This window comes from Haemaphysalis longicornis, unplaced genomic scaffold, assembly GCF_048455015.1.
Source record: "Haemaphysalis longicornis isolate Haplotype H1 unplaced genomic scaffold, Haemaphysalis longicornis Haplotype H1 scaffold_8, whole genome shotgun sequence".
Taxonomy (NCBI): domain Eukaryota; kingdom Metazoa; phylum Arthropoda; class Arachnida; order Ixodida; family Ixodidae; genus Haemaphysalis; species Haemaphysalis longicornis.
In genome coordinates, this window is record NW_027526445.1 from 162,097,318 (window position 1) to 162,113,454 (window position 16,137).

General features: G+C 43.6%; 1 protein-coding gene across 1 annotated transcript in view; it reads right to left on the reverse strand.

Annotated features, from left to right (window-relative positions):
• Positions 1–408: 408 nt before the first annotated feature.
• The window catches only part of LOC144149307 (calpain-A-like), a 114,522-nt gene continuing 98,793 nt past the window's right edge, over positions 409–16,137 (reverse strand). Inside the window, exons 13-21 of the mRNA XM_077680876.1 lie at positions 15,878–16,013; positions 12,565–12,663; positions 11,114–11,140; positions 7,874–7,932; positions 7,107–7,175; positions 6,086–6,164; positions 5,043–5,159; positions 2,411–2,469; positions 409–1,834 (exon numbers count right to left, since the gene is read on the reverse strand). Of these exons, the coding sequence (XP_077537002.1) occupies positions 1,808–1,834; positions 2,411–2,469; positions 5,043–5,159; positions 6,086–6,164; positions 7,107–7,175; positions 7,874–7,932; positions 11,114–11,140; positions 12,565–12,663; positions 15,878–16,013 (672 nt within the window). The 3' untranslated portion in view covers positions 409–1,807. The remainder of the gene's footprint in view (positions 1,835–2,410; positions 2,470–5,042; positions 5,160–6,085; positions 6,165–7,106; positions 7,176–7,873; positions 7,933–11,113; positions 11,141–12,564; positions 12,664–15,877; positions 16,014–16,137) is intronic.

Below are 16,137 nucleotides of genomic sequence, written 5' to 3' on the forward strand. Positions count from 1 at the left end.
TGGCTGGCGCCTGGATTAAATTGGATGGCAATGAGCGGGAAAAGCTGTAGTTAGGCCTATATACATCACGCCTGTGTTCCCGCCTACCTAACAGGGGGCCTAACAGAGCTGCTGCCAAGCTTCACAAAGAAGCAATTTAATTTTTCTTCACTCAATCCACTATGATCATTATCGTCAGAAAAAGTTGTTTCCTGCAGTGCGTTCTGGATGACCTACAGATGACAATGAGAGGCTTCACTTGAATAATCCAAGTACTTCGCTACCTCTTCAGTCAACACCGACATTATTAACACCACCATTATTTACCCTGGACGCCAATGTCTGCAACTATCTACCAACAATGCAATCTCCCTACTCCTCTCCTCACTGAGCAGGTACACACACAAAACGTAACACATCACGAAGGTGTTCTCTGATTCTTTGTTTTTATTGGTCAACAAATTATGCGGCGCACGTTTGCGTTAGAAGAAAAGTAAGTAACAATGACACACAAGGACTCTCCAAAAGCCTGCATGTTACAGTCCCAACAACAAAAGTATAACAACACGTAACGAATGGAAGGACCTATTGAAAGACGCAGGAGCAAGGACACATAGCGCACAACACAGGGGACGTGCACTCGCCATAAAAGCAACACGGAAACTTCACTGCCAGGAAATTGAGTCCTTGCACTTTTCTTTTCAGACAATCAAGCAACGCCCAAAAGTGAAACACAATTACAGATGAATTAGTACCAGTGCAGTGTCATCTCCTAAAAGATGCATTCCAAAAGTCTAGTGCACTCGCATTTGCCGCAATTTCTACCTCCTCTTTTCTTCCTCTCACCAGTTTCCACTGGTTTCACTCCAACTTTTGGATATCTTCCAGGATTTCATGCCAGCTCTTGGCTACTGTGCAAAAACAACTTCTTGATTGTTGTTAGAGTCAGTCAGCTGACTATCCCAACAGCAGGCAGAAAAACTAGCCTCACTTACAAATGCTCTTTTAATGCTTCTTTACTTGCAAAAAATATAACAACGATAAAAAAGCATCAGTTCTTTGCCGTCCATTCGTAAGAATCTGTAAAAGCACGTACATATTTGCAAAAATGCAGGCATAGAAAATACTACAGATGGAAACCTGTGTACTATACAAGCCTATGCACAAGGGAATTGGTTCCCACGAAATTTACGAAAAAAAGTGGTGCAATTACGCATTTGTACCGCCGGGAAGTCCAACAATCTCCCACCCGAGTGCTGCCGCCACGAAAAAGACATTGGTAAGGTAAGCAATCGTGTCCGCCATGATACCTAGAGAAAAAGAGTGAACGCGCCCACCATAAACATCTTGCACACTGTTGAAAGCACTGTTATTTGGCATAGATTTCTCACAATTCGAAGCACGTATGCCCTGTATGGATTGCCGTCATCACAACAACTACACCTCGTAATGTGCACCAAATTCCGTCAGAACAAGTACTCCATGTAAGGTGGATTTCACCCTAGCCCATCTAGCGAACGTGACTAGTCGCACAATGCAGCACTTAGCGACACCTACATTACCGGAAAAAAGCGAGGCAGCCGTACGTCTGTTGCTGTACGGGCGCACGCGATGCAAGTTATACATCACAAAAGCGATAGAGACTGCGCGGGGACATGCAGTTTTTCGAAGCGTAGCATTATTCGAAAGTCCGTTTGAATTGAGGGAAAGACCCAAAAGAAGTCTTGGAAACGGCAGGTGATTGGCAGTCTGGTGATTAGGAGCTCCCCTCTCGCCCACTTCAAGATGACGCGCTGAGGATAACCACACGTTGGCTGCATTTGGCCTCTTAGCAGTACATCGTGTTCTCCAGCCACTGCGGAAAAAAATGGACAGACAGTCGTGAAAAGCAGAGGCAAGCCGATGTAACATTATCCGAGCCATTTCAGAACTTTTTTTTTTTACTTTGCAAACAGCTCGCTCTAGTGTAGCGAAATTTGTGGAGCAACTTGGTGTACACAAAGGTTCGTGACTGCCACCCTTACGAGGTTATTTCTGAAGCCAGTGATAATTTTCACTAATGGTAGAGCCATCTGCAGTGACCAGCAAACACACATCGCAGAATGGTGGTGCCATCTATCATTGCCAAAATGAAATGCTCTGCCCTCCACAAAGCAGCGTTCAGCATTCTTTTTGAGTAAAAAAAGATGAGTTCATACAAGCATCAAAAAAACGCTGTTCCCGCTATGTTCCCGCAATGATAGTATCTGGACCCGATACACGGCCTTTGATAGATGAGCAAAATGAGATTATTTGTTGACAGCACAGCTATGTGTGATAACTGCAACTGTAACACCTTTAACGTTGGCACAAACCAACTCAACTGAAGCATACGAGACGAGAATAAAACAACAAAACAAATGAGAAAAGGAGCAGCAATACTGAAACATACCTCGTCAATCGTAAAAACTGCGCTTCCAATTTGCCTTGTGTCTTTCTCCTTGAAAATCTCTGCAAATGCAAGGTTTGTGTTGAAAAAAAAAGCCACAATATGTTGAACACATTACCGGTACAAGTAAGTAAAAACAGCACAACAAGGGGATACAAATCGAACGACAAACATTGCCCGAAAAAGTCAGGGTGACAACTTACTGCTATGAAAAATTTCTGAAAAAAAAAAAAAACCACAAAAGAAAAGCAGGACAGTCAGGGGACATTGCCTGGAGATACATATTTAAGATTTACACTGCTCACATCACTAATTAATACTGGAAACTTGTTAAACACAGCTGAGTTTGTACCTATTTCCCCACACACGTACCATGTTGTTGGAGCAAGATAACGCAGTGAAAAAACGAGCAAAAATCTATCAGATAAAAGCACTGGATGACATTGTGTCTTGGAGTAACGTGTGGAAAGCAAAGTTAATACGCAGTTAATTCTAAAACAGCATTTCTTCATATCACTAGCAAAAAATTCAGTGCCCTTGCTATTTGTGAAGGATGATCAACAAAGCTGCAATATGCTTTGAACCGGTCATAGTCCAAGCAGTGCACAAAGCAAAACACGTTTCTTTTGTAATTTGCGATTGAGCATAGTTCCTGGTTAATTAACAGAATGAACTTTTGACGAACTAGTTTTGTTCCAGTGGGCAAACATGGGGCTGTCCGTTTCCCTCCCGTAGAAGCCCACGTACTGACAGCATACGGGAATATCACAATAGTTACAACTTTACCGTGAATTATGTAATTTTGAAAAGTAAACAAAACTCGGCGTAATGTTAGAGTTATCTGAACGGCAAATTGTCATATAATTTGCTTCGGGGTAGTTTCAATAAAGCAAGAGTTGGAGCCACTTTCTGCAACGATACTTCCTGCGAAGAAGGATGTGCTTCACTGTGCAACACTCAATGTGGGAAAGCCATCTTGCAAAAACAGTTTACAACAATCCCCTAAAGTCGGCTTCACCACATTGCTTTGAAGGCATTTTGTCAAGGGAAAGATCAGCAGTCTTGCGTAACACGGCCGTAGCTATCCACTGTCAGGGTACGCCCAACTTGGATGTTCGAGGTCAAGTTTTACGTTTTTTTTTTTTTCACTAAAATGTGCCCGAATTCTTTATAATCATGATCCGCCATCTCTTGAGGGATAAGTGAACTTAGTTCTTTTAAGTTTTCTCATTTTCGCAATAGGGTGCAGCACAATGTTCAGCACGTGCTTTCTGAATTACAGAGTGTTTTCACGTGCGCGCTGTTCGCTAAAAAGCATGGCCGCTTTCTCATTGCATGCATTCTACGTTGGTGCACTTAGTGAAAGCGCTGATGGCTTCAGTGAGGAAGACAATTGCGTGCCTCCATCAGTTCGTGATGGCAGTGATTCAACAGAAGTGAGTGACAAAGACTACGATGGAGGTGGAGACAGCACCGTACGGATCATTGCTCTGTGAGTTACGCATTTTGTCGAAAGACAATGAAATGGTGGTGAAAGCTTTTTTTCCTGGAATCTGGAGGTTTCCATTGCGAATAGTTGTTTTTGGAGGCGTGCACAGCTGTGGAATTGTGGCGAGAAAGAGCAGCGAAATCTGCAATACCGCTGCAACCTCATCCAACAGCTGGTGGGTGACCTGAGGGCTTGAGCCAAAAAGCGGGGCCTATCTGCACGTATGGAGTGCGAGGAAAGCCTAGATGGGATGAGCTATTTCATCTACAATCTCCCAGCCCAAAGCGGCAAGGACTGTGATGTTTGTAGCGATAAAAAAAGAAAAGGAAGCAGAAGGGAAACTTTTTTCTGCAAAACCTGTAGCAACAACCCTAACCTGCACCCAGGAGAATGCTTCGAGCGGTTTCACATGCTGCTCAAATATTGGTGAAGCAGTTGCAAGCAGGGTTACGGAACGAAATGTTTTTCAGTTTCTGTTTTGTTCTGTAAATAAAAGTTCCATTACAGTTCAGGTACGGAACAAAAAAATAACGGTTCATAACGATACATAACGGTTCATGGTTGCCCACAAGAAAAATTGAGAATTGAGCTTCCAATACGCTCTGGCTGCAATCACACCAAACATTGAATTTTTTTCTTTATTATTATGTCATTTTTCTGTATTTTAGTGCTTATTCATGTATAGTACACCCTTAAAACAATCATTTAGGAGCATGTAGGTTACATCGATAAATAAAAGAATGAAAAAATAAATGAACAAATGAATGAATGGATAAATAAATAAATATTCAAGTAAATTAACAATACATAAACAAGGCCACGACGTTTGCTTTGCAGTCAACTGCAGGAGGTGATCACATGGAGAGCTAAGCACTGACCATCGAGATAGACGTATAGCGTTCTAGAGAGTTCTAGAACGAGCTGACAGGCGGAGTGAATAGGGAAGCACGCAGGTCATGCACAAAAAAGGCGGCTTCAAACTCCACGTTTCGGTTGTCGCCTATTATCCACGTACAGTACGTTTACAGCAACACCAAGAACGCTACGCCACAAGCACTTCCGAGCAGACAGCTGAAAATGCTCATGGAAATTGGGTTATCGGCGATACACAGTCAATAGCCGGCATAGGCAATGAAAACGTCTCACCAATCATTGTCCGCAGCTTGACGGCGCACCCAATGAAGTCTTCGAAGGCAATGTTGCCATCGTCGTTGCCGTACCTAAGGACCAGAGCTTTGAGAATATGCTGGTTCACCTGGTATCCTGGGGAACGAGAGATCGGACAAAAAGCAAAGTTGTCGAGAACTGCATCACGCCAGAGACACTTACACACTGAGTTCTTCTTGCCAGATGTATACACATCCCATTAAAACGGTACGATTGGCCTCCTAATTGCATTTCTGAACTGTTGCAGGTGAAAGCAAAGTCAACGAAGAACAAAAATTATTTCTGCACTCATTCATTACATTAAGTAGTGTCGTGCGTGGGTCTGTGTGTGTAGGTGAATGAGTGTGTGCATGTGTATGAGTGTGTGCATGTATGTGAATGTGTGTGCACATGTAAATACAGGCAATTTCTTATAAACTGTGCTAATCCTTTTTTAGAATGGTTATGCTGTGATTCCCCGATACCAAAACACTTGTGTTTGATGGGGTCGCCACATGAGATTAAAGTTGTCTCCACACAAAATTTAATATGATCAATAAAGCTACAAGCAGCCAAACAGATTTTTCGTGTTTGTTTTTATCCGTAGAAATGTTTCACCAGAACTTATTAGCCAGGATTCTTTTTCTTACAAGGCAGTTACAAGTGAGAAACGGCAAAGATCTGATATCGTATCGAAAAAAATCGCAAAGTATCTGCTTCGATTCAAAACCATTGGAACAAAAGGATTATTTCTTTCAAATTTGCTTCGAACGCAAAATTCACTATTTGCAAAGTTCTGCTACCATATCGAAAATTGCAAAGTGTCTGCATTGATTCTAAACCATTTGAACAAAAGCATTAGTATTTGTTTCAAATTTGCTTCGAATATCACTATTCGCACAGTCCTAATTTTTTCCAGTCATCTAGGCATAACTGAGGATCAGGTGCTTCCATTTCCGTGACATTCACAGCAACAAAGGACGGTGGCAGTAAGACCGAGACCGGGAGACTGTGGAGGGGAGTGATGAGAAGTCAGGACTGACCGGCGGAACCCAAGGCAGCCCGCAGCTCGAACGTGTTCAAATAGCCAGACCCGTCTTTGTCAAATGCGGCGAAGACATTCTGAAAGGAGACGAGAACGCATAAACATGACTCTCGCGCATGGAACAGCATAACTGGATAGTTGAGAAAGAATCAACAACTGCAATCACTCTAAGCGCATCTATGGCACCGATATATAATTACGTTGTCACACACTACAAGGAAATAAAAATTGTGCATTCAGCACCAAGTTCATGCTCCTTATCAAAGAGGTTGGCTTAAACATCTAATTGTTTCTGTGCCATCCTGAACTACTAGGTAGTTGCTTTCGTGAATCTTTCTTCCCCCCCCCCTCCCCCAAACGGTTTCAGAGAATATTAACGCAAAATAGTATCCTCATAACTGTTTTTCCTTAGCTAGCTTGTTGAATGGAATAGACAACGAACAGAAAATTGCAATTTAAACTCGAGTGAGTCTGACGCCTAGGACAAAGGACTTCTTTTTTAAACTCCAGAAAATATACTAAAGAGCCTTCCAGGGTTTAAAGCTGTAACAAGCATTCTGACAGGACCTCAGAATTAGCACCTTCAGAGGAGCCTGCCAAACTTGCCGTAAGCAATCTAATATCCTCAACTTCTATTTGTAAATGCTGCGAAAAATGACTCAAATGTAAGCACAGAATAGCTTAATTTTTTTTAGACCTAAAGTTATGCTAACAGCTATGAGCTATGACTAAGAGCTAAAAAAAGTAAATTCAGAGTGTGCCATTATGTCAGAAGAGTTTGCGACTACACCCTTGCTGAATATGACGGCATATCTCTTCTACTAGTACTAGAATTTGTTTACTAGTTCTACGAGTACTACAGTGGGCTCGGACACAAATTTTTCACACAAACAAAAACATGTGAGCATCGGTTGAATGAGAAGAAATAAGTTTAGGAAGAGGGAAAAAACGCAAGCTGCCAGAGAGGGGGAAGGAAAAGGGTGCCAGATACAAGAGAGGCACGGATGGCATCTACACACCTTCCAGGTCCTGATCAGGATCCAGAGAGCTCTGAACTCATCCAAGCCCAGTTTTCCTGAATGGTCATCCTAGGTAGTGGGGGGAGAAGTTCAGGAAAAACAGGAGCCACAAGGCCTACAGGTGTTCGTAGAAACAATTCTCCCATCCCTTTTGCAACTCCCTACAATTAAAAACTGCGTAGAAATCACAAAATGTCGTGCACATTTCATTAGGCAGCTACTACAGCACCCCAGTGTGGGCTGAAATAAGGGAACTAGTATCAGCCATACAACTGGAAACACTGCAGTCTTCCTAGATTATGCTCAAGTCCCCTGAGTACCCATGACTTTCCCCTGAACGTAATTGATTGATTGTAGGGTTTAACGTGCCGATGCAACGTAGGCGATAAGGCACGCCATAGTGGAGGGGTCCGGATTAATTTTGACTATCTGGGGATCTTTAATGTGCACCGAAATCTCGTACACACGGACGTCTTTGCTTTTCGCCTCCATCAGAATAGCGGCCGCAGAGGCTGGGAATCAAACCTGCGTCCTCGTGCTCAGCAGCGCAATGCCTTAGCCACTGAACCACCGCAGCCGGTCCCTTGAACGCAATTGCGATTTTTCACATGCACTCCTACTGCTGCTACGGTGAAAGAGGAATTTTTTGTGCTGCCTGAATAACACAGGCAACCTGCAATGATCTGATGTTGGGGAAAAAATAACGAAATCAAAGAGCTGTCAACCACTCTCCAGTATAGTCGCAAAGCACTGTCGGCAAAGGATACATCCATGAGAGCAACCATACTCCGGCAAACATCCAGAGAAAACTCCTGGGATCGGATTTCTGGAAGCGCAAACGGTACGGGAAAAAAATGAGAACAAAACAAACAATCCACAGCATAGCCAAGAAAGTGTCAAGACTTCAGAATAACACAGAAATGTTTCGACAACAGCCATGTATAAAAAGTCCAGCACTTATCAAACTTTTCATTATGGCATGCAGGAAACAAACTGTTTATGGTATGTCCAACATACCCACGCAGATCATTACCAAGATATTGCACACTCAGGCGTATATGCAGGACAAACAATTCCGTTAGGGTTAAAACTAGGGTAAACGTATGACTTAATGGGTTACGTTAACGAAAACATCAATGTGGCATCTACAGAAGTCACCCATAGAGTAAGTGGACACAGTCCACACGGCACTCCTAGTTGGCTGTCAAACAAAGAAATTGCAGTGGCCCTGTAGTTATACATAATCCCCCACCCAAACCGAGATGCATGTATGTACAATCAAGATGAAGCAAAATGTGACATGTTTGGCACCCAAGAGCAGATTAAGTTACAAGAGTAACAGAGCAACCTTCAGTGCTAAACCATAAAAACTACTACAGTTAAACCTCGATGTAACGAAGTCGGTAAAATTCGTAATTTACTTCGTTACATTGAAATTTCGCTACATCGAAATTCGCGGTTATAATGAAGAATTCATCCCGTGAAGCGTTTCCTGAAAAAGAAAACGTGGCGCGCATACACGGCCGGCGCACCGTTTCTGTTTCTATCGGTGCTTAATCGTCTACGTGGGCATCAGCGTGATCCGCATGGAGCGTTTTCTTCCCGCAAAAACGCGCCCCGCAAGCCACAGGCGCGCTGACGCAGCCGCGGAGACCACCCGCGCGATGCGGGTAGCTCCAGCGACCGATTCTAACCGCTCGCTGAAACGCAACTCGAGGGGCAAACGAGAGGGGGCATGCGAGAAAAAAAGCGGATAACGTGGGCGATATTTTCACTGTAAAACGTCATACGCGCCGCTTACGAGAGCACCCATCAAATATCCTCCGCGGCGCTAAGCCTTGTCGTCTAGCCAGCCGGCATCCCCGGGCGCTTCGAAGCTCCCGCCATAGGGTGCGCGCCTCCCCATTGGCGAAACCATGGCGAAACTGGTCAGGCTCCTCCCACTGCCGCGCGCAGCGCGAGTCACTTCCCGCCGCCGGCACGCAATCGCGGACGCCAGTGTGAAAAAAAAAAAAAAAAAAAAAAAAAAAACGCGCGTGCAAGGCTTATAAAGATTCACAAATGCTTGCTGGGACGATGAAACCCAACAAGCATGAGCGAACTCGAACCAACGACCTAATCTAAAAACGTTGACTCGAACGAAGTGCAAAGCGGCGGTATGCGGCGGCGGCGGCGGCAACGCCAGAGGCGATTAGGCTTACCACTGCGGAGGATATTTGATGGGCGCTTTCGCAAGCGGCGCGTGTCACGTTTTACAATGAAAAGTTCGCCCACGTTATCCGCTTTTTTTCTCGCCTGCCCCTCTCATTTGCCCCTCGAGTTGCGTTTCAGCGAGCGGTTAGAAGCGGTCGCTGGAGCTACCCGCATCGCGCGGGTGGTCTCCGCGGCTGCGTCAGCGCGCCTGTGGCTTGCGGGGCGCGTTTTGCGTTTTTTCAGGGAGAAAACGCTGCGTGCGGTTCACGCTGATGCCGATTAAGCTTCGACAGAAACAGTGCGCCAGCCGTGTATGCACGCCACGCAGTTTGTAGGCAAGGGGCTTACTCAGACTCCGTGGCTGGCTGCATCCGCGGCATTGGGCGACCCGTGTCGCCGTTCGCGTTTTATTGGGACCCCATTTCGGCGCTTGCGTCTCCCCAAATCTACTTCTACAACTTAAATTTCGTGCCTAGTTCTCCATGAAACTTCGTTACATTGAAATTCCGGCAAACGGCACTTCGTTACACAGAGGGTGAAAATACATGGTGTGCATACACTTGAAGTTACAAAAAATTCCGTGGTTCGTTACATCGAGGGTTTCGTTACATTGAAGTTCGATACATCGAGGTTTAACTACAAGAAAACAAAATCATGCTGAACACATTGGCTAAATAAGTAAATTAATAATATCCAATAAGTAGCTGCTGAAGAGCAGACGAAGCTTTTAAAGTAACAGGACTAACCTTCAGTGCTAAACCATAAAATGACTACTACAAGAAAACAAAATTACGCTGAACCAATAGTCTAAATAAGTAAATTAATAATATCCAAGTAGTTGCTGTAATTTTATGCCGACAAAACACCCCAGCACCCTTACAATGTAGCCTCGAGTGTTTCAGGTCAATAACAACCACCTGCGTTCTTTAACATTAAACTGTTGATACTTCATGCCTTGGCCCAGTGAAATACCACTGTGCTAGTAGTAAAAGGTGAACCACCTAGCTTGTGCGGTGAAAAAGAATATGTCAGCAATAACCACTACTAACTACTTCAGCATTTACATTTACCCCCACCCCACCCCAAACTAAAGGACACTAATGGAACTTGAAACATTATAGCAGTAGCAGAAAGATTACTAATAACCAACCCCTCAAATTTTTTAGTGTGGTTTCAAAACCGCAAGACCTTCTCGGGTAAATAAGCAAATAAAATTCGTATAGAGATATTACACATTTGGAACAAGGTAAGCAGTATACTAGAAAAGTAAAATAAATTCAGTTTCTAGTGGGTGGAAACCTGATAGGATACACCAAACAACTGGCTGACACTCATTTCAACAGTTTTGATAAAGCCCAAAAAATCAACGCAACCCATCGTGACATTTATAGCAGAGTCGTCATGCTAGGCCTATCACCCCCCCCCCCCCTCCAAATTAGCTTGCACACCGAATCTCTCCACCCACTTAAAAACTCATTAGCAAGCCTTTCAGCCACACAAAAACAAAAAGTCAGAGTGAAAAAACTAAAGCAAACTCTGGAATGCAACTGCCTTCTGCGCTATTCAAGGAGGCTGAAGAGGCAACGTCTAAGACAAAGACAGTTGAAAAGTCATCTACATGTAAACTGCCTCCACAATGCCGTGTTAATAGGGGTACAAAACAAGCCTACCGCAGCTCTTGGAGGCGGCCCTCGGCAAACAAAAAAAAGCGACAGAAACGGGAAGCTCGAGTGGGTCGGGAGACAGTGCGAGGTTGAGATGGAGCGGACGTAGTCATGCACACGACAACAGCGACACACCGTAGACTCGCTTACCGTCTTCTTCATCGTCTTCCTGGGGAGCTGAGTGGGCGTTGCGAGCGCCCAAAGGGAGGAGCGTGAAGGGACGATGAAGGAGAGAGGATTTTCGGGAACAGAAAAACAACAACAAGAGCGCATTTCACTTAGCGTCTCGCAAATACGGCACCCCACCTCTGTGTGTGTGTGTGATGCAACAAATAAACTGAACGAAGCCAACGATTTAAGGAAGTGAGGAGAACAGAGTTTGAAACGATGTAGTCATTTTCATAATGTAAAACAAATGGAGTGCTAAGCAGGGCTTTTGTGAGACTTCAGGTTAAAGGAACTGACAAATGCATGCTCTTTGTGAACCTTGTTGTTTGCTGATTGCCGAAAAAAAAAAAAAAAAGATTAACCTAACCACACAAATACTTGGTGTCCGTGGTCACTCTGTGGTGGGTGCATTCCTACATCTCCCAACTTGAGGCAGGAAGCATCAGGACACCACACTGAGACATTTCAGCAATGCAACAACCAACATTGCCAATAACGTACACTCTTGCATTGTACTTTAATAGCCAAGACGCCCTAGTGTTGTACTTTATTACGTCATCTTTTGCATTGTTTGATTTCTCAAGCTCAGTGGATATCAAATAAAGATGTCGAAGGGCAAAAACATAAAAGCTGGGTAGAGAAGCCTGGCCCCATTCCCTTTCTTACTTCTGACAAACCCTGGTGGCTGTGCAAAGAGTCGGTTCTGCTGCTAACCATTCTGAAAGCTAACCATGCTTTCTGATTACCTTTGAAGAAACTTGCACATTCCTTCTGGCATCCCTGCCCACAACTTCAATTTAAATTGGCTTTTTAACCTTATAGTGGAGCTATGAGAAAGGTCTAGATGTGCAAAGGATGCCATAAAACTGCTTTATCAGTGACTCTGGGTCCCTGCTTTTTCAACTCATGGCTGAAAACCACTGTCTTAGCTAACTTGCAAGACAATCAAAGTGGCCTTGGGATACAACTAATGAGACTGGCAATAATGGCAAGTATCTGTTAAATTTATCCAACATCAGTGACCATGCCTAGGCATAAAATCAGCCCTTACATACAATGCATCATCATAAATAACCACACGGTAACAACATAGCAAACACTTACACTTGGCAGTTCCTTTAACCATCTGTATGCAGATCAAACAAATTCCATCCGAACTGGTCTCGTATAAAATAAGCCAAGCCTAGAGCTGTTACGCAAAGCCAGAAAAGAGAGAGTTCGAAGAACAGGGTTGTGCTGCGAAGCATAGGAGCGAGTGGATGTACCGCACCGAAGCGACAACAATACCAGTGCTCTCGGGCAAAGCTCCCATCTGAGCTGGGCAGACAACAACCAAGCCACGGACCCCGGGTGTGCGAGCCTCATCTCAGACGTGCGTGTGTGCGAGGGGTGAATGTGCGTGTGCAGAGAGGAAAACCGTTTCAGGGACTTACATGGTGGCACACTAAAGCAGTCAAGACACTTAAGCAAGCGGCGCCAATCACCGTCCTGCTCTGGCGGAGGTGCTGCCTTCAACTTTGTGCGCTCCAACTCTGCCACAACGAAAATGCAAGGGTCGGGCACACACAAGGAAATGCGTGCACTATGCTGTAGTGCGCGCGTACTTGAATCGTGTAACGAACAGAAGAGGGAAGAGTACAGCTCCTTGGGGTACACCCAGACTCGGTTGGGAGACCGTGCTCATGCTAAGAGCATGCCATCGGGGAGCATGCGTGATGAAGGAATGAGCCCTACATATGCTTTCCCCCCGAGGTGTGGAATGAATACCCTAAAATAGCTCGCAAGTTCTTACCATTACACCTCAGAACATCTTTCTTGTCTTTTTGTCTTTAATCAGTGCTTTGAAGTACTGGAAATTTTTATTATGCAATGTGTTTCTTAACTCCCTGTAGAAAGCCACTAAAAGAAGCCACAGTTTGGTAGACAAACTAGCCAGCCTTTCTGTAAGCTAAAAATCTCATAGCAGGCAATTTTGATAGATCAATATCATATTGTTTCTTGTCATACATAAGCAGCAATTTTTAAATTCAAAACTTGTAGTAAGTGAGGCACATAAAATCAGACTGAATTACAATTCAGAAAAGGTGCCCAAAGACTTTTTTGCCAATCACTCCCATGATCAAAGGGTCTGTATTTGACGTTCCCCGTAACGGCGGTCTATGATGAAAGGGAAAATTTACTTTTCAAGTAGGAAGTTGTCAGGAAAAGCAGGCAGGTTACTGGGGAGGGTGAGTTGCTACGAGTGCATTTCGGTGCCACAGTGACATTCGGTGCCGAACTGAGTGTGCAATCCTTGGCAAGCAAGGGTTAAGGCAAGAACTAAACTAGTGTAACTCTCGATCACGTCAAAGTGCAGTGCAACAACTGACAAGTCGAAAAAACAGACAAAACAGGCATTGTGCGAAGGTGACGTTATGGGTAATGCACCACTCTTGGTACAAAGTCTACGTGATGCGCTACTTCAAGACAAATTCGTCCTGCGCTTGTCTCTGGTTCGAGTAATTGGTAAACAACCGCACTAAATGTGTGTGCGTGCCGGTGCACACACAATCGATCACACTTGCCCGGTTTGCGGTGTTTGTCTTCAGGAGCCTCATCTGAAGAAACGACAAGACGCAATTCCCGGTAAACTCATGTTTGTTGATAGAGATGGCTGTGCTTACTGTTCGTTTAAGATGGTCGCCCAAAACAATTTATGTGCATCCTGATATGCACGGCTGCCCACGAATTTTTTGCGATTTCATTTATAAACACAATTCATCCTATATATGACAAATTTGCATTTGCAGGTGAAAAATTTGAAGTCTCTAGGAACCAAAAAGACAGATTGGGAAATGAATTTCAGTGAAAAGTGCAACTCGGAAGGGAATAGAATTTGTTATGTTATGAATTTCAGCAATCAAAGCTTGTTATGCTGATGTACAGGTGTGATAGATGTTTGCGTTATAATTAAAAACATCTCAAAGACCTGTTTTGCTAAAACAGGTTTAAAATGATTTAAAGGCTCCTTCAAATGTGCTGTGTTGGTGAGACAACACTTTTTAACAGAAGCAATCTTCCCATCGCCAATGCCGGAAGGCATGTTCCTGGGTAGTGCTATCATCACCACTTCATGAAAAAAAAAATTCTACCTTCAAGTTGCGCATGGCTGGTAATGAGCATTCACGAGCTTTGCATGTGAGTGCCGAAGGAGGGAAAACTCGGGGTTAATGCAAAATGATGCAAAGCATGCCTTAGATGAGCGTCAACATTTTGCGGCAGAGACCTTTTGCCGCACCCTGGTAGTCTTCACTCAGCTGTTAAATTGTGAAACAATTGAAAACGCAGGCTTCGATTACGGTTAAAAACGCATGTACCATGATCAAAATGTTCAAGCAACACTGTCACAGTCAAGGTGGAATAGGCTTTAACAGTTTTGGCATTGAAACCAGAGTGACATAACTGTACAAAATATAGATGACACACCAGTCACTGTCTTTGAAGAGTGTTAATGTAGAGCTAAGATGACAGCGAGAAAAAATGTCCAATTCACTTTATCCAGAAAAACAAAGTGCCCACAGTTACACAGCATTTGGCACGACATTCATCTGAAGCAGATTTAGCGATTTCGTTAGAACCGAATGAACAAGTGTTCCAGCTATGCAACTCTGGTTTCATCAGCATTCTGTTTACTACAACCAAAATGGCACAGGTGCTTGCAAATAGACACATAAACAAGAAACATTAAGGAGACTTATCTGACAGAGCACAAAAGCTGTAACGCTGTTTAAAAAAGGATGAGTGCAGAAAAGTGCCTTGCGGCATCATCACTGTTACCTCTTGTTCCCTAATCGTCAAGTTTAAGTAGGTGCAGTTTAGGACAAATATTTGATTAACAGTACAGAAGACAAGGGTTGAGACATATGAGCACCAACGCTCAACTTTTCCTTAGCTTTATCTTCATCTTTTCACAGTTACGGTCAATAGTACAGAATAAAAACTTGCCCTACTATCAACATTCACAATCATTAAACTTGAAATACTACTTGTCATTCCACAAAGACGACCTTTTGACTAAAACAAATGTCTACATTGTCTTCATGGTATGCTACGTTTAAACAGTTATTAAAACTACTGTTTCTTTGGCCTATACAAAAATATACCAGTAAGGTTGTAAGGCACATTTTATTCCGAAATAAAAAATTGGTAGTCATAAAAACAATAATTTTGAGATAAAAAAATATTAGAGATCGTTTTTAGCTTGGCAGTTTGAAAATAAAAATAAAAATAACCGGAAATGGGATGGACTCACACAAATCAGAAAAAAAATGAAATCTATTTGATGTAAACGGTAGCAAATATTGTTAAATTAAAATCAACTATGCTAGAAGGCAGCAAATGCTTGGTATGTCATGCTGTCTAAAGTTTCACGCCATTTAAAAAAAGGGGAAATCCAATAAAATTGCAATCTTAATAATAGACCCACGAATGATCAAGCAAGTGTGCCAAAATAGTAATAAGAACAGGCCTGTCCGAACTTCTACCGCTGTACAGCTATATCTACCTCACTGCATTACAGCCTCTATCCGCCGCTAACCATTTAACAAAACTACGAACAAGATGGTGAAAGTATGGCAAACAAAATGTTGCATTCATGTGGTAAGAAGCATGAATGCAGATGCACTTGTAACATGAAAATTGACGGAAACAAAACGGTAGAAAAGTGTGCAGCTGCGACAAGAGAAAGGGAAGACAGAGAGAGGGAACCTTTGCGGAAGACCATGTTGAGGATCTTCTGGAGTTCGTAGCTGTTGACTTCCATGTCATCACCAGCGATCTTGGCAAACAGGGCCCGTAATTGCTGAGCACGATCAGAACTGGGGTCCTCTTCTTTCGCACGGACCTGCGGCAACAACCCCGTCACCCACCATCGTCACTTTACGACACAAGCTTCCAACGCCTTCAAACCAAATGCCGCTCAGCCTAAAAGTCAATGTTGTGCTGCTGATCAGTGTTGTCCATTGATA